General features: G+C 40.6%; 2 protein-coding genes across 2 annotated transcripts in view; one reads left to right on the forward strand and one right to left on the reverse strand.

The window, feature by feature from the left end:
* The window catches only part of BMPR2 (bone morphogenetic protein receptor type 2), a 188,192-nt gene that overhangs the window by 115,477 nt on the left and 50,065 nt on the right, over positions 1-22,650 (forward strand). The window lies entirely within an intron of this gene.
* LOC136125887 (dipeptidase 2-like) lies at positions 1,862-15,929 on the reverse strand. Its single transcript, XM_065880889.1, has 5 exons — positions 15,823-15,929; positions 15,224-15,291; positions 2,559-2,700; positions 2,189-2,258; positions 1,862-2,068 (listed from the first exon to the last, which is right to left on the reverse strand). The coding sequence occupies exons 1-5, from the start codon at positions 15,927-15,929 to the stop codon at positions 1,862-1,864; spliced, it is 594 nt and encodes a 197-aa protein (XP_065736961.1).

The raw sequence follows: 22,650 nt of genomic DNA on the forward strand, positions 1-22,650 counted from the left end.
AATGACCACTTAGGTGACAAAATGGGATTCCCATGAACCGCAGCTCTGGCCAGTTTCTGGTCTGGAGCCAGATCCTCTCTCTGATGCAGACGTGGGAGGACGGAGTGGCAAGAGCTGCCCAGCTGCTCATCTGGGAACTCATCCTCCAAGGGACTCTGTCCCTCGTTCTCCTCCCGTACCTGGAGGCGGCAGTCAGCGGGCAGCACCTCTCACAGGACCCCTGCGTACACCTGCTCAGACCACCTGCTCAGAGCTACTTTTCTGCCCAGCCCAGCATACCTGTTCCACCTGTCTGAAGACCCGCCGCACGTTTCCTCGAAGCACACCCAGAGCTCTTCCTCACTCCAGCCACGCCCCAGCAACTCCTCTGTCAGTACCAGGTATATGGACACGTCCTCCAGCCCCTGTAGGAACCTGTGTGGCCACCAGCCAGCCAGCTATTGGGCCTCAGACCTGTTCCCTGGTCCTGAGTCAGAACCAAAGCCCTATGTATCCAGGGTCCACCGAACTGCAGCCCTGGTCAGATATGGAAAATGGAGACTTGGAGAGAGTGAATGATTCACTCCTGCTCTTCATCCTTCAGAGGAAGTCCCCAAAAGTGCCCTGACTATTCATCAAAAGTCATTGAATTCTACTGTTAAGATCTATGCCTTTCACTGAATGCAATTTTTGCCTGCATTTATAAAGAGAAGAAAAGCTTTTTAAGAACTGGGTTGACCCCCCTGCATGCACAGACCCAACTGCAGGCAGAGAAGATGGTCAGCCCAGCGCAGACCTTGCTAAGAGTCTGCTCAGAGGCCATGGGTCTGCTGGCACTGGATGGGTGCAGATGCTGGGCAGATGAGCTCTGTGTGGTGTTTGAGACAAATATGATGACCTAGAGTAGGGCCAAACAGACAGGAGACCCCAGGAAGCAGACCCTGGGAGAGGGGAGATACAATTTGGGCCAGCACACCTGAGGCTGTGGTCAAGGCCATGCAGACCACAGTGTGGTGGGCACAGTGGCTCTGAAAGCCCCACTGCTGCCCAGCCAGCCCGAGACAAGCCACGGGGAAGCACCCGTGGGCCAGCCCCGTCATAATCTCTGCCAATCCCGATGAACTTGCATCCAATGACTGCCCTGATGTGGTCGAAGTGATCTGAAGGATGGAAAGTCAGCAGTGTGGGGCTTCCAGGGTAGGGGTGGGGGTGATGACTGGCCTCTGTTGATTCCCCTTTTTGCAACCTGTAGGCCAAACAGGCCAGTTCCTTCATGGCCTGGCACCGAGAGTACCAACTGGAGGGCCCTGAGGTTGATCTGAAGTGATCCCAGCTGGCTCTAGACTGGACTTCAGATTTGGAGTGGACCCCAGAGCACCCCGTTTGGGTCATTTCCCACCCAAGATTCACCCTGCCTTCCAGTCTCCTTGAGAACCTGTGGGGGCTACTTTCCCCGGGTGTGGAGGATGAGAGAGGAACAAGAGTACAACTGATGAAGACCCCAGAGACCTAAGGAGCTGTCCAGTCCCTTGGCCAGAGGGGTGGACCGGTGGACAGTCAGCTTGGCCCCCAGCACAGCCACCTGCCTGTTCACTCTCTTGGCCCCTGTGAGGAAGGTGTTCAGCCGTGGCTTTGAGGTCAGAGTCGTCTCCTCTCTGGGTTTGTGTGAATGGAGGAGCCGCAGCCATGGTCTGGTTGGTGTCTTGGCCCTGGGTTTCCGGGTTTGGAGGAGTATCTTACCACCTAGACCCCCACCTAGGGCTCAAGAGTTCAGGGGCTGTGGACCGTGGGTTTTGGGGGCAGAAGATATTTAACCTGGGGTTTGAGGAAATTGAGGGAGAAGAGGCTCAGGTTCAAGGGCTCCTGGTTTTAACCTTTTGCTTTAGGTATGAGGGCCAGGGCAGTCTCTCACCAGAAGCTGCAGGATATCATCAGGAACATTTTGAGTGTTCTTGCACACCCACCGGGCAGCTGAGTGGGAGAAGAAGACAGGTGCCTGTGACACTTCTAGGGCTCGCTGTGCCACAGCATCCGAGGCATGGGACAAGTCCACCATCATGCCCAGGCGGTTCATTTCTGCCACCACCTTCTGCAGGGACAGGATGGGGAGAGGGCATCAGGGCTGCATTTATCTTGTGTGCATTTATCTGTAGGGAACAGGCGGGGCTGTACATTTATGTGGGGCAGGGTATGGAACCCGGGTGCTTACCTCGCCAAAGCCGGTCAGCCGACTGACATTGCTGTAGAATGGGTGGATATCCTTTGCTGAGCTCTGTGCCCTGCAGGATGGCCAGGAGGCAGTCTGACTGGTGGCCATGGCTTGGCTACAAGAGCCTAGAAAGAGGTTCTTTCGAACCGTCTACACCTGCAACTCCCTGGTGCAAGAGGAGGGACCCAAACTGGGCTGTGCCTGGCAGTAGGTGGGCCCTTCTGGGGATTCAGTCTTGTTCTGCAAACCTCCATTCCCCTCCCCACCCAGGTTCAGGGGCGGATCACAGGGGTAAACTTGCTTTGGGCCCCAGCGTGATCTTGGGCAGATCCCTGCCTCACTGGGTCCTTACCATCTGCACTGTGCTCACCAGGGCGTGTTGCAGGTGTGGGTTCGTGTCATGTAGCACACACCCAGCGCATAGAAGGTATGTAAGAAGGGGAGGCTACTGTCCAGTGAGTGGCCGCCCTCCACACCAGTGAGGCTAGCCAACTTCCGGGTATTGTTGAGAGCTGGGGGCAGGTAGGTCAGATGATCATTTTCAGAGGCAGGGGTAGCTTACTGAAGTCCCTAACACCTACCAAAAAAAAAAAAAGAATTGTCAAGTATGATAAGGTAGGTGCTTTGAGGGTAGGGGATGAGGAAATAGTCTGAGAACTATGGAATAGGTAAGTTAAGTATTTCAATGGTTTATTAAGGATGGTTTTCTGAATGGTGCTAATTATATAAAGCCCTGTCCAGTAAGACATGTTTTCCTCTATCCTGTCTCTTAATCTCCAAGCTTTTTTTCCTGCTCTGTTCTTCCCTAGTGTATCTTTTATTAACTCTGGCCTTTGTGGTTGCTACTACTGCCTCTGCTGCCAAAACATTAGAAACGGTGAGAGAATATGCAGCCCTTTCATTTGTCTGCTTTGTTTAATATTTTTCTCTTGCCAACAAAATTGGATACTTTAAAAGCACTAGGGCTTCCCTGGTGGCGCAGTGGTTGAGTCCACCTGCCAATGCAGGGGACATGGGTTCGAGCCCTGGCCCAGGAGGATCCCACATGCTGCGGAGCAACTAAGCCCATGCACCACAACTACTGAGCCTGCACTCTAGAGCCCGCGAGCCACAACTACTGAACCCACGTGCCACAACTACTGAAGCTCACGTGCCTAGAGCCTGTGCTCTGCAACAAGAGAAGCCACCACAATGAGAAGCCTGCACACCTCAACAAAGAGTAGCCCCTGCTTGTTGCATCTAGAGAAAGCCTGCGCGCAGCAACGAAGACCCAACGCAGCCAAAAATAAGTAAATGTATGAAATAAATAAATGAAATTCCAGAAAACAGCCCAGCTCCTTAAAAAAAAGTACTAAATAAAACTGGAAGACTAAATGTATATAGATGTGAAATGTTTCTTTTCTTTGTTTTTCTTCTTTGTTTATTTGGCTACATCGGATCTTCATTGCGGTGCATGGGCTCTCTAGTTGTGGCATGCAGGCTCCAGAGAGTGTGTGTGCTCAGTAGTTGTGGCGCGCAGCCTTAGTTGTCCCTCGGCATGTGAGATCTTAGTTCCCCAACAAGAGGTCGAACCTGGCCACCCTGCATTGGGAGGCAGATTCTTAACCGCTGGACCACCAGGGAAGTCCCAGGATGTGTAATGTTTCTATGATGCTTAATAGGGATTACCTACAGTGGTCTTTTAATTATTATTATAAGTTCCACACTCATTACAAAGAAAAATAACTTGTTATATGGAACAGCAGCCCTGAATGGATTTTATCTGCTCATAACGGCACGGTTAAATCTTGAAAACATTATTGAATAACAGATCCAAGGCACAAAAATTCTATTTATATAAAATTCAGAAATGGGCAGAACTAATCAGGTAGAGAATGTAATACTATTAAGAAAAGCAAGGAAATGATTACCACAAAAGTTAGGATACTGTCTTTTTTTGATGAAAAGAAAGGCTGTTATGACCCAGAAGGAGCAGGTAGGGGTTTGGGGAACCTAGATGTTCTGTTTCTTGGCCTAGGTGGTAGCTACATGAGTGTTTACTTCATAATAATTTACGGAACACTGCATTTGTATTATAAACACTTTTGTGTATTGGGTTATGTTTTGTAATAAAAAGTGGTTTAAAATAAGACAATTATGGGAAAAACTAGAAAACAGGCAAACAAATTTAATAGAAAAAAGATAGTTTTTCTCTACATGTTTATCTTGCTTTCCTTATTTGAGTGGGCACAAGTTACTATCATAATGAAGAGAACATCAGAGGGGGTGGGATTTATCTGTACAATGCAATTTATATTTTGTTGTCTAGTCAGCAAAGACTGGAAGATGTAACTTCCACTTTTATAGTTAAATTATTTCACAGTCATTTTCTGAGGGGTCTTTAGTATGAATTCTGGATTTAGAAGTATCATTTATATACCAGTTGGAAGAATTGACTAAGTATCTTTTAGTCAATCTGACTCTTTTGTATGATTCTGTATTGTGAGAATTTTAATTTTGTTTTGTTTTACATAATGAATATTGCAGTGATTAGATTTCTGTTTTCCTAATGTTAACTTAGGCTCAAATTGACTTTTCTTAGTTAGGTTATTGTTGATTTGTAAGGAGTATGAAATAATTATTTTCAAAAGCTGTTGCATGCAGTAACAACACTTTTGTTTTATCATACCTATATATAAAGGTAAAAAATAAAATCTCAGCAAAATAGCGACAATTAAGGCCTGGTAGAATCATACCAAAAATATTTTGAGAACATATCTAATGATGTTTTCTTTATACTTTTATGTTATTTTTTAAAGGTAGCATAGTCTACAGATTAATCTTTATCTTGTATTTTCTTCTATTTACTAAAAATTCTTAACCTATTTACTTACATTCTATTTTTAAGCTTCTTATTTAATGACTTTATTCCAGTGAAATATAATTAACTATTTTTAATTCATTCTTTGATAAGAGAAACAAAATGCTGAACTTCAGTCTTCTTAATCACAAAGCAGCTATTTTAAAGACATTAAAAATTTAAATACATAGAAGTTAAGATTGATAGGCACTGATTATCTTTCCAGTGTTTTCTTCTCAAACTTATTTTGGGGAAGGGGGTTTAACGCAGTTTGCTTCTCTTTCTCTCTCTCTTTCACTTTAGTTTTCTGCTATTCCTTTTATAATTCAGTCATAAAAGGCCTGGACTCAGCAGAATATGAAATATTTTTGTTTATTGTTGTTATTTGTTGTGTTTGTTTCTTACAGCCTAGGTCTGTTTACAGTGATTAACAAGGAAAGTTAAATTTAAAATAGTCTTAAATGTTCAGTATTAAATACCATCTTGGAGGAAAAAAAACAAACTGCCTCCTACTGCCTCCTCTCAATTTGTTTTTGGGACATTAAACATAAACATTAATCTGATTATGATTACTGTATAATTACCATTCCAAACATAATAATTAAAATAAGTCAACATTGTTTACTCTTTGTAAAAAAGTTTGTTCAAAACACTATGCTGCATAATATATCATCATTACTGAAATCGTATTTAACAATCTGAATTATTTTGCTATGGAATTCATTTAACTCCGACTACATTAATTGTTTGATTTAAGTGTTTTTCTCTGCTTTTATGAAAAGCAAACTCTTAAAAAAATTTTTTTTAACTTAATCCCTAATTTGCCTTTTCACACAGAGTTTTAAAAGATTAAGGAGCCAATATAACCAGTGTGTGTTATGTTTAAGATTTCCTTTGTTGTTTGCAGCACATGCAACAATGTTGTTCTTTCTCTGACACAGACCCAGACAAAGGCTGAGTGTAGCAAGGAAGCAGACAGCACGCCTCCAGTAGTGGCCCCTGCCTGGCTCCAGGATTTGTAAACAGAAACATCCCAGGCTCCAATGAGGCAGACAGCACTTCCCTGTCAGTTCTGCATTCAGGAAGTGCTTGCTTGTACAAGCCCAGACATTGCACACAGGCATACATAACAGTGTTTACATTTGGCTGAGTATTTAACTGAGAAAGCTGATAGGGAGGAAGAGGAGGGTTTATTAGAACTAGCAGAATACAACAATTTTAGGGATAGCTTATATATAGCATATATGTTTTTTAAAAAAAGATACAAAAAACAAAAGTTTGGAGTTTTTTGGTTAAAGGCCTCTTTTATTGCACACATGTGTGAATATACATACTGAAATATTTTTATTGGCAGTTTTTCAGAGATTTCATATTTTTAGACCATGTGACATATACTGAAAAGTTTTTCACTTAAAATTTTTAACCATTAGCATGATTTTTAATGATTAAACATATTTTAACACTTTTTTTTCTTCCCTATTATATGAATTAATAATTTCTATTTCAGATTTTGGGTTAATGTATACTTTTATGTAAAATTTATGTTGAATTTTCTTTTGTGAATTTGAGGATAAAAGCAAAGAGAATGCTGAGCCTTCAGGAAACACTAGAAGAGTTCAATAGAATTTTGGAATTAGAAGGACTTTAGAAGTTACCTAGTATAACCACTTTTTTTTCTAATAGTCTAATTTTAATAACAAACATATAGGAACAGCACAGCAGACAGACAACATTAAAAACATGTTACTGTATGTGTGACAACTTGGAAAAGTATAGTGAATGGGTGGAATCTACTGTATAATAAAAATGTCACAAACACCATTTAGTTGCTGTCAATAAGAAATTTACTTGTTTTTGAAAAAATCCAAATGCTGGCATTGTTCAGAAACATTTAACAGGTTTATTTATAGTTGTTATGAAGTTGAACTGCTGAAACTTGTTCACTGAAACATTTTGACTTGCATTTATACTTTGTGTCCTTGTTTATATTAAAAATTGACATACAATGAAAACAGAAAAACTGCCAATACCTAATTTCTGTCCCCTATTTTTCCACTCCAAATCATACCTTTTGACCCCGTGATGGGTTGGGGGGAGGAGGTCTAACATTCAGAACTATTAACAGGAAGGAAAGAAAAAAATTATTTTTTGAGAATGAACTGTTTCCTGTCATACTGGATTCTTAAGTACATTCTCCACACATGTAGCATGCTAGTTGACTGTCTCTTGGCATAACAGTTACACATTTGGCATGGATAGCACACAGGTTGCTGTCTTCAATAAAGGCCAACCAGGACTCCCCTGGTGGCACAGTGGTTAAGAACCCACCAGCCAATGCAGGGGACGCGGGTTCAACCCCGGGTCTGGGAAGAACCCGTATGCCGTGGAGCAGCTAAGCCTGTGTGCCACAACTACTGAGCCTGCGCTCTAGAGCCCACGAGCCACAACCACTGAAGCCCGTGTGCCTAGAGCCCGTGCTCTGCAACAAGAGGAGCCACTGCAATGAGAAGCCTGTGCACCACAATGAAGAGAAGCCTCCGCTCGCCACAACTAGAGAAAGCCCGTGTGCAGAAACTGAGACAGAACTCAGCCAAAAATAAATAAACAAAAAATTAAAATTAAAAGAAAAAGGCCAGCCAGACAGGATTCATTCCCCTCCTGCGCTATGGAAGTGCAGATTTGTTTTGACTTCCTGAGCAATTTCTCACACCAAATACTGACAGGGAAGTTTGGGAATTAGAATTTTAGTGAACTCGTAATAACGTCTAATTTTATGGACTGCTGCAGTACCAGGTCTGTAACGATGAAGTGTCTTCACTATGAACAGCTGAGATAGATGCTACAAAATTTTTCTATTTTTATAGAAGTCCCTTAGTCTTCTTTTAAAAGTTTGTTTTCTTAAAATTTACATTGATTTATAACAAGTTAGGCTGTCTGTTTTTAAAACCCAAACTAGACTATAAAAACGTTAAGGCAAGCACATTGAAAACGTAAAGAAGAGATTGCAAAGGATGAGATGGAAAGATTGGAAATCAGTTGCAATAATGTAGAAAAACTCAGTGGTCTGAGAAACCTTAATAGCCCCAGAGAATATCACCATAGGCTAATTGATATCCAAAATTATGACCCCAGTCATGTAGATATTTGCTCCAGTATATTTAGGTTAAGAAGGCAGAAAAAATACACATTGTACTTTAAACAGCATTTTATATAAAATGCTTTAAGGTAAAAAAGTATTTAATTGTGATACTCATTAGCTTTTATCCAGCATCTTTTGCTCTTCTGTACTATCATTTCTCAGTTGCACTAATAGACAAGGGAAATAGCCCCTTTTTTGCAATAGGTGGTAATAAGGAGCTTAGTTTTGAATATGTTGTTTAGATATCTCTAAAATTTTCAATTAGGAATACAAAATATATTTAAGAAACTATAGGTACATAAATGTTTTTGCAATGATATTTATTTTAAATACCTTTGTTGGACTATAATTGCTTTACAATGGTGTGTTAGTTTCTGCTGTATAACAAAGTGAATCAGCTATACATATACATACATCCCCATATCTCCTCCCTCTTGTGTCTCCCTCCCCCCCTCCCTATCCCACCCCTCTAGGTGGACACAAAGCACCAAGCTGATCTCCCTGTGCTATGCAGCTGCTTCCCACTAGCTATCTGTTTTACATTTGGTAGTGTGTATATGTCCATGCCATTCTCTCACTTTGTCCCAGCTTACCCTTCCCCCTCCCCGTGTCCTCAAGTCCATTCTCTATGTCTGCGTCTTTATTCGTGTCCTGCCCCTAGGTTCTTCAGAACCTTTTTTTTTCTTTTTCACATTCCATATATGTATGTTAGCATATGGTATTGGTTTTTCTCTTTCTGACTTACTTCACTCGGTATGACAGACTCTTAAGTCCATCCACCTCACTACAAATAACTGAATTTCGTTTCTTTTTATGGCTGAGTAATATTCCATTGTATATATGTGCCACATTTCTTTATCCATTCATCTGTCGATGGACATTTAGTTTGCCTCCATGTCCTGGCTATTGTGAATAGAGCTGCAGTGAACATATTGGTACATGACTCTTTTTGAATTCTGGTTTTCTCAGGGTATATGCCCAGTAGTGGAATTGCTGGGTCATATGATAGTCATATTTTTAGTTTCTTGAGGAACCTCCATATTGTTCTCCATGGTGGCTCTATCAATTTACATTCCCGCCAACAGTGCAAGAGGGTTCCCTTTTCTCCACACCCTCTCCAACAGTTATTGTTTGTAGATTTTTTGATGTTGGCCATTATGACCAGTGTGAGGTGCTACCTTGTTGTAGTTTTGATTTGCGTTTCTCTGATTACTGATGTTGAGCATCCTTTCATGTGTTTCTTGGCAGTCTGTATGTCTTCTTTGGAGAAATGTCTGTTTAGGTCTTCTGCCCATTTTTGGATTGGGTTGCTTGTTTTTCTGATATTGAGCTGCATGAGCTGCTTGTATATTTTGCAGATTAATCCTTTGCTAGTTGCTCCATTTGCAAATATTTTCTCCCCTTCTGAGGGTTGTCTTTTTTTTTTTTTTTTGGCGGTATGCGGGCCTCTCACTGTTGTGGCCTCTCCCGTTACGGAGCACAGGCTCTGGACGCGCAGGCTCAGCGGCCATGGCTCAAGGGCCCAGCCACTCCGCGGCATGTGGGATCTTCCCAGACCGGGGCACGAACCCATGTCCCCTGCATCGACAGGTGGACTCTCAACCACTGCGCCACCAGGGAAGCCCCTGAGGGTTGTCTTTTCGTCTTGGTTATGTTTCCCTTTGCTGTGCAAAAGCTTTTAAGTTTCATTAGGTCCCATTTGTTTATTTTTGTTTTTATTTCCATTTCTCTAGGAGGTTGGTCAAAAAGGATCTTGCTTTGATTTATGTCATGGAGTGTTCTGCCTATGTTTTCCTCTAAGAGTTTTATAGTGTCTCCCCTTAAATTTAGGTCCTTAATCCATTTTGAGTTTATTTTTGTGTATGGTGTTAGGGATTGTTCTAATTTCATTCTTATACATGTAGCTGTCCAGTTTTCCCAGCACCACTTATTGAAGAGGCAGTCTTTTCTCCATTGTGTATTCTTGCCTGCTTATCAAACATAAGGTGCCCATATGTGCATGGGTTTATCTCTGGGCTTTCTGTCCTGTTCCATTGAGCTATATTTCTGTTTTTGTGCCAGTACCATGCTGTCTTGATTACTGTAGCTTTGTAATATAGTCTGAAGTCAGGGAGCCTGATTCCTCCAGCTCCATTTTTCTTTCTCAAGATTGCTTTGGCTATTCACGGTCTTTTGTGTTTCCATACAAATTGTGAAATTTTTTGTTCTAGTTCTGTGAAAAATACCATTGGTAGTTTGATAGGGATTGCACTGGATTTGTAGATTGCTTTGGGTAGTATAGTCATTTTCACAATGTTGATTCTTCCAATCCAAGAACATGGTATATCTCTCCATCTGTTTGTATAATCTTTAATTTCTCTCATCAGTGTCTTATACTTGTCTGCATACAGGTCTTTTATCCCCTTAGGTTGGTTTATTCCTCGGTATTTTTTTGTTGTTATTACAGTGGTAAATGGGAGTGTTTCTTTAATTTGTCTTTCAGATTTTTCAGCATTAGTGTATAGGAATGCAAGAGATTTCTTTGCATTAATTTTGTATCCTGCTACTGTATCAAATTCATTGATTAGCTCTAGTAGTTTTCTGGTAGCATCTTTAGGATTCTCTATGTATAGTATCATGTCATCTGCAAACAGTGACAGTTTTACTTCTTCTTCTCTGTTTTGGATTCCTTTTATTTCTTTGTCCTCTCTGATTGCTGTGGCTGAAACTTCCAAAACTTTGTTGAATAATAGTAGTGAGAGTGGACAACCTTGTCTTGTTCCTGATCTTAGAGAAAATGGTCTCAGTTTTTCACCATTGAGAACGATGTTGGCTGTGGGTTTGTCATATATGGCCTTTATTATGTTGAGGTAAGTTCCCCCTATGCCTACTTTCTAGAGGGTTTTTGTCAAAAATGGGTGTTGAATTTTGTTGAAAGCTTTTTCTGCATCTATTGAAATGATCATATGGTTTTTCTCCTTCAATTTGTTAATATGGTTTATCACATTGATTGATTTGTGTGTCTTGAAGAATCCTTGCATTACTCGGATAAACCCAACTTTATCATGGTGTATGATCCTTTTTAGTGTGCTTTTGGATTCTACTTGCTAGTATTTTGTTGAGGATTTTTGCATCTATGTTCATCAGTGATATTGGCCTGTAGTTTTCTGTTTTTGTGACATTTTTGTCTGGTTTTGGTATCAGCGTGATGGTGTACTCATAGAATGAGTTGGGGAGTATTCCTCCCTCTGATATATTTTGGAAGAGTTTGAGAAGGATAGGTGTTAGATCTTCTCTAAATGTTTGATAGAATTTGCCTATGAAGCCATCTGGTCCTGTGCTTTTGTTTGTTGGAAGATTTTTAATCACAGTCTCAATTTCAGTGCTTGTGCTTGGTCTGCTTATATTTTCTATTTCTTCCTGGTTCACTCTCAGAAGGTTGTGCTTTTCTAAGAGTTTGTCCATTTCTTCCAGGTTGTCCATTTTATTGGCATATAGTTGTTTGTAGTAATCTCTCATGATCCTTTGTATTTCTGCAGTGTCAGTTGTTATTTTTCATTTATTTCTGATCTGATCTTTATGATTTCTTTCCTTCTGCTTCCTTTGGGGGAGTTTTTGTTCTTCTTTCTCTAATTGCTATAGGTGTAATGTTAGGTTCTTTATTTGAGATATTTCTTGTTTCTTGAGGTAGTGTTGTATTACTATAAACTTCCCTCTTAGAACTGCATTTGCTGCATCCCATAGGTTTTGGGTCATCGTGTTTCATTGTCATTTGTTTCTAGGTATTTTTTGATTTCCTCTTTGATTTCTTCAGTGATCTCTTGGTTATTGAGTAGTGTATTGTTTAGCCTCCATGTGTTGTAGTTTTTACAGATTTTTTCCCGTAATTTATATCTAGTCTAATAGCGTTGTGGTCGGAAAAGATACTTGATACGATTTCAATTTTCTTAAATTTACCAAGGCTTAATTTGTGACCCAAGATATGATCGATCCTGGAGAATGTTTCATGAGCACTTTAGAAGAAAGTGTAATCTGCTGTTCTTGTATGGAATGTCCTCTAAATATCAGTTAAGTCCATGTTGTTTAATGCATCATTTAAAGCTTCTGTTTCCTTACTTATTTTCCTTTTGGATGATCTGTCCATTGGTAAAAGTGGGGTGTTAAAGTCCCCTACTATGATTGTCAATTTCTCTTTTTATAGCTGTTAGCATTCATGTTATATATTGAGCTGCTCCTGTGTTGGGTCCATAAATATTTTCAATTGTTATATCTTCTTCTTGGATTGATCCCTTGATCATTATGTAGTGTCCTTCTTTGTCTCTTGCAGTAGTCTTTATTTAACGTCTGTTTGTTTGATATGAGAATTGCTACTCCAGCTTTATTTTGATTTCCATTTGCATGGAATAACTTTTTCCATCCCCTCACCTTCAGTCTGTGTGTATCCGTAGGTCTGAAGTGGGTCTCTTGTAGACAGCATATATATGGGTCTTGTTTTTGCATCCATTCAGCCAGTCTGTGTCTTTTGTTTGGAGCATTTAATCCATTTACATTTAAGACAGTTATCGATATGTATGTTCCTATCACCATTTTCTCACTTGTTTTGGGTTTGTTATTGTAGGTCTTTTCCTTCTCCTGTGTTTTTTGCCTAGAAAAGTTCCTTTAGCATTTGTTGTAGAGCTGGATTGGTGGTGCTGAATTCTGTTAGGTTTTGCTTGTCTGTAAAGGTTTTAATTTCTCTGTCGAATTGGAATGAGATCCTTCCTGGTGTAGTAATCTTGGTTTTATGTTTTTCCCTTTCATCACTTTAAATATGTCCTGCCACTCCCTTTTGGCTTGCAGAGTTTCTGCTGAAACATCAGCTGTTAATCTTATGGGGATTCCCTTCTATGTTATTTGTTGTTTTTCCCTTGCTGCTCTTTATATTTTTTCCTTGTATTTAATTTTTGACAGTTTGATTAATATGTGTCTTGGCTTGTTTCTCCTTGGGTTTATCCTGCCTGGGACTTTGTGCTTCCTGGACTTGATTGACTATTTCCTTATACATATTAGGGAAGTTTTCAACTGTAATCTCGTCAAATATTTTCTCACTCCGTTTCTTTTCCTCTTCTTCTTCTGGGACCCCTATAATTTGAATGTTAGTGCGTTCAGTGTTGTCCCAGAAGTCTCTGAGATTGTCTTCAATTCTTTTCATTCTTTTTTCTTTATTCTGCTCTGCAGTAGTTATTTCCACTATTCTATCTTCCAGGTCACTTATCCGTTCTTCTGCCTCAGTTATTCTGCTATTGATTCCTTCTAGAGAATTTTTAATTTCATTTATTGTGTTGTTCATCATTGTTTGTTTGCTCTTTAGTCTTCTGTGTTCTTGTTAAACATTTCTTGTATTTTGTCCATTCTATTTCCAAGATATTTGATCATCTTTACTATCATTACTCTGAATTCTCTTTCAGGTAGACTGCCTATTTCCTCTTCATTTATTTGGTCTGGTGGGTTTTTACCTTCCTCCTTCATCTGCTGTGTATTTCTCTGTCTTCTCATTTTGCTTAAGTTACTGTGTTTCAGGTCTCCATTTCGCAGGCTGCACGTTCATAGTTCCTGTTGCTTTTGGTGTCTGCTTCCAGTGGGTAAGGTTGTTTCAGTGGGTTGTGTAGGCTTCCTGGTGGAGGGGACTGGTGCCTGTGTTTTGGTGGATCAGGCTGGATCTTGTCTTTCTTGTGAGCAGGACCTCGTCCGTTGGTGTGTTTTGGGTTGTCTGTGAACTTATTATGATTTTAGGCAGCCTCTCTGCTAATGGTGGGGTTTCTGTTCCTATCTTGTTAGTTGTTTGGCATAGGGTGTCCAGCACTGTAGCTTGCTGGTCGAGTGGAGCTGGGTTTTAGTGTTGAGATGGAGATCTCTGGAAGAGGCTTTGCCATTTGATATAATGTAGGGCCAGGAGGTCTCTGATGGACCAACGTCCTGAACTTGGCTCACCCACCTCAGAGGCTCAGGCCTGACACCTGGATAGAGCACCAAGACCCTGTCAGCCACACAGCTCAGAAGAAAAGGGAGAAAAAGGAGGAAAGAAAGAAAAATAAATAAATAAAATAAAAGTTGTTGAAATAGAAAAAAATTGTTAAGAATAAAAAACTTGGGCTTCCCTGGTGGCGCAGTGGTTGAGAGTCCGCCTGCCGATGCAGGGGACATGGGTTCGTTCCCCGGTCTGGGAAGAGCCCACATGCCGCAGAGCGGCTGGGACCGTGAGCCATGGCCGCTGAGCCTGTGCTTCCGGAGCCTGTGCTCTGCAACGGGAGAGGCCACAACAGTGAGAGGCCCACGTACCACAAAAAAAAAAAAAAAAAAGAATAAAAATCTTAAAAAGTAATAAGGGCTTCCCTGGTCGCACAGTGGTTGAGGTTTCCACCTGCCAATGCAGAGGACACGGGTTCGTGCCCCGGTCCAGGAGGATCCCACGTGCTACAGAGCAGCTGGGCCTGTGAGCCATGGCCGCTAAGCCTGCACGTCCGGACCCTCTGCTCTCCAGTGGGAGGGACCACAACAGTGAGAGGCCCGTGTACTGAAAAGAAAAAAAAAAAAAAGTAGTAAAAAAAAAAATGGGAAGGAAAGCAGGGAGCAACCAAACCAAAAACCAAAATGCACCAATGATAACAAGTGCTAAAAACTATGCTAAAAAAAAAAGGACAGTCAGAACCCTAGGAGAAATGGCAAAAGCAAAGCTATACAGGCAAAATCACACAAAGCAGCATACACTTACACACTCACAAAATGAGAAAAAGGAAAATAATATATACATCTATAATTTAAAACAAAAGGAAGAGAGAAACCAAATCAATAAACAAATCTACCAATGATAATAATCTCTAAATACTAAACTAAGTTAAACATAAACCAGAAACAAATTAGATGCAGAAAGCAAACCCCAAGTCTACAGTTGCTCCCAAAGTCCACCCCCTCAATTTTGGGATGATTCATTGTCTATTCAGGTATTCCGAAGATGCAGTCTACATCAAGTTGATTGTTGAGATTTAATCCACTGCTTCTGAGGCTCTGGGAGAGATTTTCATTTCTTTTCCTCGTTCACACAGCTCCTGGGTTTCAGCTTTGGCTTTGGCCTCGCCTCTGCGTGTAGGTCGCCTGTGGGCATCTCTTCTTCACTCAGACAAGACAGGGTTAAAATAGCAGCTGATTAGGGGGCTCTGGCTCACTCAGGTCCGGGGTGGGGGGAGGGAGGGAGGGGTACGGAATGCGGGGCGAGCCTGCGGCAGCGGCAGAGACCAACATGACATTGCAACAGCCTGAGGTGCGCCATGTGTTCTCCTAGGGAAGTAGTCCCTGGATCACGGCACTCTGGCAGTGGTTGGCTGCACAGACTCCCAGGAGGGGAGGTATGGATAGTGACCTGTGCTTGCATACAGGCTTCTTGGTGGCTGCAGTAGCAGCCTTAGCATTTCATGCCCATCTCTGAGGTCCGTGCTGATAGCCGTGCCTCATGCCCATCTCTGGAGTTCGTTTAGGCAATGCTCTGAATCCCCTCTCCTCGCGCACCCGGAAACAATGGTCTCTTGCCTCTTAGGCAGTTCCAAACTTTTTCCCAGACTCCCTCCCGGCTAGCTGTGCCGCACTAGCCCCCTTCAAGCAGTGTTCACGCAGCCAACCCCAGTCCTCTCCCTGGGATCCGACCTCCGAAGCCCAAGCCTCAGCTCCCAGTCCCCATCCGCCCTGGCAGGTGATGGGCAGCGATTCTCTGTGCGGAAGTCTCCCCACTTTGCCCTCTGCACCCCTGTCATTGCGCGCTCCTCTGTGGTCCTGAAGCTTCCCACCACCAACCCCCCCACAGCCGCTGGCTCAACCAGTGAAGGAGCTTCCTAGTGTGTGGAAACCTTTCCTCCTTCACACCTCCCTCCCCGAGGTTGAGGTCCTCTCCCTATTCTTCTGTCTCTGTTTTTCCTTTTTTCTTTTGCCCTACCCAGGTACGTGGGGAGTTTCTTGCCTCTCAGGAAGTCTGAGGTCTTCTGCCAGCATTTAGTAGGTGTCCTGTAGTTGTTGTTCCACATGTAGATATAGTTTTGATGTATTTGTTGGGAGGAAGGTGATCTCCACGTCTTACTCCTCTGCCATCTTGAAGGCACCCCCCCCGCCCTACATTAGTTGATTGATGCAGTTATTCTACATATTCCAGAAACCAGCTGCTGTATTTCCTAATCAAGGAGATTATCCTGGCACATACACATGATTATTCCTACACAGCTAAATAGTTGCGACAGGTCAAGGGCAGAGACCTCTTTCCTTATGTTACATCTTAAAGATTATTCAAAACTTGTAAGTTCTAGCTCCTCAACATACGTTTAGAGAATCCAAATTTGACCCTGCCTGGCACGAGTTTCCTATTTAAGAATGTCTTCATTTAGGCCAAATATGAAACATAGTACCTCATATTACTATCCTTGTAGTTTTTCTCATGGTATTTCTACATCTGGCATGCACAGAAGATATCAGTTGCCCTTTATTACAGGTAAAACCAACACTTATGTTCTTTTGAAGCATGCTTAAATTACACCCCCTACAACTTCTGTCGATGGCTCAACTACCTTTTTCTTTTTTTTTTTTTTTTTAATTTATTTTTGGCTGTGTTGGGTCTTCATTGCTGCCTGCAGGCTTTCTCTAGTTGCGGGGAGCAGGGACTACTCTTCATTGTGGTTCGTGGGCTTCTCATTGCAGTGGCTTCTCTTGTTGCAGAGCGCAGTCTCTAAGTGCGTGGGCTTCAGTAGTTGCAGCATGTAGGCTCAGTAGTTTTGGCCCATGGGCTGTAGAGCGTAGGCTCAGTAGTGTGGCACACGGGCTTAGTTGCTCCACGGCATGTGAGATACTCCCGGTCCAGGGCTCGAACCTGTGTCCCCTGCCCGGCAGGCAGATACTTAACTAGTGCGCTGCCAGGAAGCCCATCAACTACCATTTTTAAGACTGGGTATAGCTCTTCTCATCTTCTCAGCTATTTCAGGTTTTCTTTTGGTAGTAAAAGAATGTATAATGACTACAAAATCTGTTGAATTCCACTGCAGAATAAGATGGCTTTTTATTTAGCTTGTTGGTTCCTCTGTTTTTATCAGTGCCATCCATAAAGCATTCGATTCCATTATTTATTACAAAGATACTGCCATGTTTATTAGTTTTGCTAAATAAAATGTGGATCTTTTGCAGAAGAAAATCTACCTGATTGTATGTTTTTGATGCTAGCCATTGCTTTGTAATCTGGAAGTGTCATTTACTTATAGATAATGCTGCACAGGGTGCTGTTTGAACAGACATACAGTTGTGAGGAACATTCTTTGATTTACAACTGCATTTATTCCTTATCGAATCTGTTTTTTGCAGTATTCTTGGCTTCATAATGAATGCCAAGCTTCTCGTGAGCATCATCCCAGAACTTTTGGTTTCATATCAGGCTGATCTATCTGCCTCAATGATTTTTTTTTTTTTTTTTTTTTTGCGGTACGCGGGCCTCTCACTGTTGTGGGCTCTCCCGTTGCGGAGCACAGGCCCCGGACGCGCAGGCCCAGCGGCCATGGCCCACGGGTCCAGCCGCTCCGCGGCATGTGGGATCTTCCCGGACCGGGGCACGAACCCGTGTCCCCTGCATCGGCAGGCGGACTCTCAACCACTGCGCCACCAGGGAAGCCCTGCCTCAATGATTTTTCAACAGCTCACAGTTATGCAGAACACTTTAACTGTACTTAAGAACATCTCTTAAATGGTTTTGTTCCCCTCCCCTTATTCTATAGTACATTGTAAAGACATCCTTTGACTATCCTATGTTGATGATTCTTCTAAGATGTAGATAGCCCTGTGTATTTGATTTATTATATGCCTATTTTATTAATCTTATCTTTTAATATTTGAGAATAAGGAGAGCAGAGGATAATAGCTGTTTTTGTTTTTTTTTTTGTAAACCTATTGGCCATTTCATATAAAGTAGGATTTAACGGTGACAGTGTGAAATTGTTAAGATGCCTGTGGTATGTTTATATTTTGTAGACAAAGGAAAATAAGTTGAAAACTATCATTTTATTATATAGTTTGGCACTATACAATTGTGGCAGTTAATAATGGTGGTTAATAGTAGGGGTTAAGGAGAATTTTTGTTTGTGCCGTAAATCTTGAGTATCAGATACTAGCATTTCTAAACTCAGACATTCAGAGAAACTGGGATACCAAAAGTCAGATGTTAGAGGATAATTCCTTATGATAGTAAAGCAGGAACATTTTGTACACAGCCAATAAAGAGGGAAGCTCATACATGAAAACTGGTACTACGTTGTGAACTCCTAGAGAACAAGCAGTGAGTTCTTTTAAAATGATGGTTGTTGGGTTTTCTGCTGCTTAAAGTAGAAAATAATCCATATTTATTGTAGAATATTTAGAAAATACATATATAAAAATTGTTCAAAATCTTTGCTAACATTTCAGTACATTTCCTTCTAGTCTTTTTTTCTGGGCTTAAGTATTTTATAGTAAAGCATATGATATAAAATATATACAGTTCAACATAAAGCATCATCAAAGCAAAATCCAGAAAAATATCCCAGATGACCCCTGTGTTTTGTCTCTTCCTAATCACAACTCATTGTTCCCCCTTTTCAGGATAGCTGTTATTCTGACTCTTATGATAATCATTTCCTTGATTTCCATAATTTTTTCTGTAATCTTTCTTTAGTTTCTCTATCTTCTGATATATGCCCAAGAGTTTAATATAGTTAAATTTTTCCAGTTTTTAAACTTTATATTACTTAACTCAGAGCCTTTTCTTTTGTGTCTTGCTTCCTTCACCCAACAAGATGTTTTCAGATTTGTTTGTGTTACTGACAAAGCTGTAGTTCTTATGGCATATTTGTTTTTAATATAATGAATGCAAGTCATTTCCACACTGCTGCATAGTATTCCATTGTATAGATATACAACAATTACTTGTCCATTCTCTTGATGATAGACATTTGGGTTGTTTCTAATTTTTGTATATTGAGAATAATTCAACTGTGAACATTCATGAATGTATGTCCTGGTACACATGTGCATGTGTTTCTCCAAAGTCTATACCTAAGAGTAGAATTGCTTAATCATAGGAGATAGAGCTAAACTGTTGCCAAAGAAGTTGTACCAGAGGGCAGACAGCAAAAGCAAGAAGAACTACAATCCTGCACCCTGTGGGGGGGAAAAAAAAAATCACAGAAAGATAGACAAGATGAAAAGGCCGAGGCCTATGTGCCAGATGAAGGAACAAGATAAAACCCCAGAAAAACAACTAAATGAAGTGGAGATAGGCAACCTTCCAGAATAAGAATTCAGAATAATGACAGTGAAGATGATCCAGGAACTCAGAAAAAGAATGGAGGCAAAGAACGAAAAGATGCAAGAAATGTATAAAAAACACCTAGACAAATAAAAGAACAAACAAACAGAGATGAACAATACAATAACTGAAATGAAAACTACACTAGAAGGAATCAACAGCAGAAAAACTGAGGCAGAAGAACGGATAAGGGACCTGGAAGACAGAATGGCGGAATTCACTGCTGCAGAACAGAATAAACAAAAAAGAATGAAAAGAAATGAAGACAGCCTAAGAGACCTCTAGGACAACATTAAACTCAACAACATTCGCATTATAGGGGTCCCAGAAGTAGAAAAGGGAGAGAAAGGACCAGAGAAAATACCTGAAGAGATTATAGTCGAAAACTTCCCTAACATGGGAAAGGAAATAGCCACCCAAGTCCAGGAAGTGCACAGAGTCCCATACAGGATAAACCCAAGGAGAAACACGCTGAGACACATAGTAATCAAATTGGCAAAAATTAAAGACAAAGAAAAATTCTTGAAAGCAGAAAGGGAAAAAGGACAAATAACATACAAGGGAACTCCCATAAGGTTAACAGCTGATTTCTCAGCAGAAACTCTACAAGCCAGAAGGGAGTGGCATGATATACTTAAAGTGATGAAAGGGAAGAACCTACAACCAAGATTACTCTACACGGCAAGGATCTCATTCAGATTCGATGGAGAAATCAAAAGCATTACAGACAAGCAGAAGCTAAGAGGATTCAGCACCACCAAACCAGCTCTACAACAAATGCTAAAGGAATTTCTCTAAGTGGGAAACACAAGAGAAGAAAAGGACCTACAAAAACAAACCCAAAACAAATCAAGAAAATGGTCATAGGAACATACATATCGATAATTACCTTAAACGTGAATGCATTAAATGCTCCATCCAAAAGACACAGACTGGCTGAATGGATACAAAAACAAGACCCATACATATGCTGTCTCCGAGAGACCCACCTCAGACCTAGGGACACATTCAGACTGAAAGTGAGGGGATCAAAAAAGATATTCCATGCAAATGGAAATCAAAAGAAAGCTGGAGTAGCAATACTCATATCAGGTAAAATAGACATTAAAGAATGTTACAAGAGACAAGGAAGGACACTATATAATGATCACGGGATCAATCCAAGAAGAAGATATAAAAATTATAAATATATATGCACCCAACAAACGAGCACCTCAATACATAAGGGAACTGCTAACAGCTATAAAAGAGGAAAACGACAGTAACACAATAATAGTGGAGGACTTGAACACCTCACTTACACCAATGGACAGATCATCCAAAATGAAAATAAGTAAGGGAACACAAGCTTTAAATGACACAATAGACCAGATAGATTTATTGATGTTTATAGGACATTCCATCTGAAAACAGCAGATTACACTTTCTTCTGAAGTGCGCTTGGAACATTCTCCTGGATAGATCACATCTTGGGTCACAAATCAAGCCTCAGTAAATTTAAGAAAATTGAAATCATATCAAGCATCTTTTCTGACCATAACACTATGAGATTAGAAATGAATTACAGGGGAAAAAACATAAAACACACTAACACACGGAGGCTAAACAATACGTTACTAAATAACCAGGAGATCACTGAAGAAATCAAAGAGGAAATCCAACAATACCTGGAGACAAATGACAATGAAAACATAACGATCCAAAACATATGGGATGCGGCAAAAACAATTCTAAGAGGGAAGGTTATAGCTATACAAGCCTACCTCAAGAAACAAGAAAAATCTCAAATAAACAATGTAACCTTACTCCTAAAGGAACTAGAGAAAGAAGAACAAACAAAACCCAAAGTTAGCAGAAGGAAAGAAATCATAAAAATCAGAGCAGAAATAAATGAACTAGAAATAAAGAAAACAACAGGAAAGATCAATAAAACTAAAAGCTGGTTCTTTGATAAGATAAACAAAATTGATAAGTCATTAGCCAGACTCCTCAAGAAAAAGAGGGAGAGGACTCAAATCAATAAAATTAGAAATGAAAACAGAGAAGTTACAACAGACACCACAGAAATACAAAGCATCCCAAGAGACTACTACAAGCAACTCTATGCCAATAAAATGGACAGCCTGGAAGAAATGGACAAATTCTTAGAAAGGTATAACCTTCCAAGACTGAACCAGGAAGAAATAGAAAATATGAGCAGACCAATCACAAGCACTGAAATTGAAACTGTCATTAAAAATCTTCCAACAAACAAAAGTCCAGCACCAGATGGCTTCACAGGTGAATTCTATCAAACATTTAGAGAAGAACTAACACCCATCCTTCTCAAACTCTTTCAAAAAATTGCAAGGAAGGAACACTCACATCTCGTTCTGTGAGGCCACCATCACCCCAGTACCAAAACCAGACAAAGATACTACATAAAAAGAAAATTACACACTAGTATCACTGACTAATATAGATGCAGAAATCCTCAACAAAAATACTAGCAAACAGTATCCAACAGTACATTAAAAGGATCATACACCATGATCAAGTGGGATTTATCCCAGGGATACAAGGATTCTTCAGTATATGCAAATCAGTCAATGTGATACACCATATTAACAAATTGAAGATTAAAAAGCATATGTTCATCTCAATAGAGGCAGAAAAAGCTTTTGACAAAATTCAACACCCATTTATGATAAAAACTCTCCAGAAAGTGGGCATAGAGTGAACCTACCTCAACATGATAAAGGCCATCTATGACAAACCCACAGCAAACATCATTCTCAATGGTGAAAAACTGAAAGCGTTTCCTCTAAGATCAGGGACAAGACAAGGATGTGCACTCTCACCACTGTTACTCAAAACAGTTTTGGAAGTCCTAGCCATGGCAATCAGAGAAGAAAAAGAAATAAAAGGAACCCAAATTGCAAAAGAAGAAGTAAAACTGTCACTGCTTGCAGATGACATGATACTATACATAGAGAATCCTAAGAATGCCACCAGAGAACTACTAGAGCTAATCAATGAATTTGGTAAAGTTCTAGGATACAGAATTAATGAACAGAAATCTCTTGCATTTCTATCCACTAATGATGAAAAATCTGAAAGAGAAATTAAGGAAATACTCCCATTTCAATTTTAACAAAACGAATAAAATACCTAGGAATAAACTT

This window comes from Phocoena phocoena, chromosome 7 (genome assembly GCF_963924675.1).
Source record: "Phocoena phocoena chromosome 7, mPhoPho1.1, whole genome shotgun sequence".
Classification (NCBI taxonomy): Eukaryota; Metazoa; Chordata; class Mammalia; order Artiodactyla; family Phocoenidae; genus Phocoena; species Phocoena phocoena.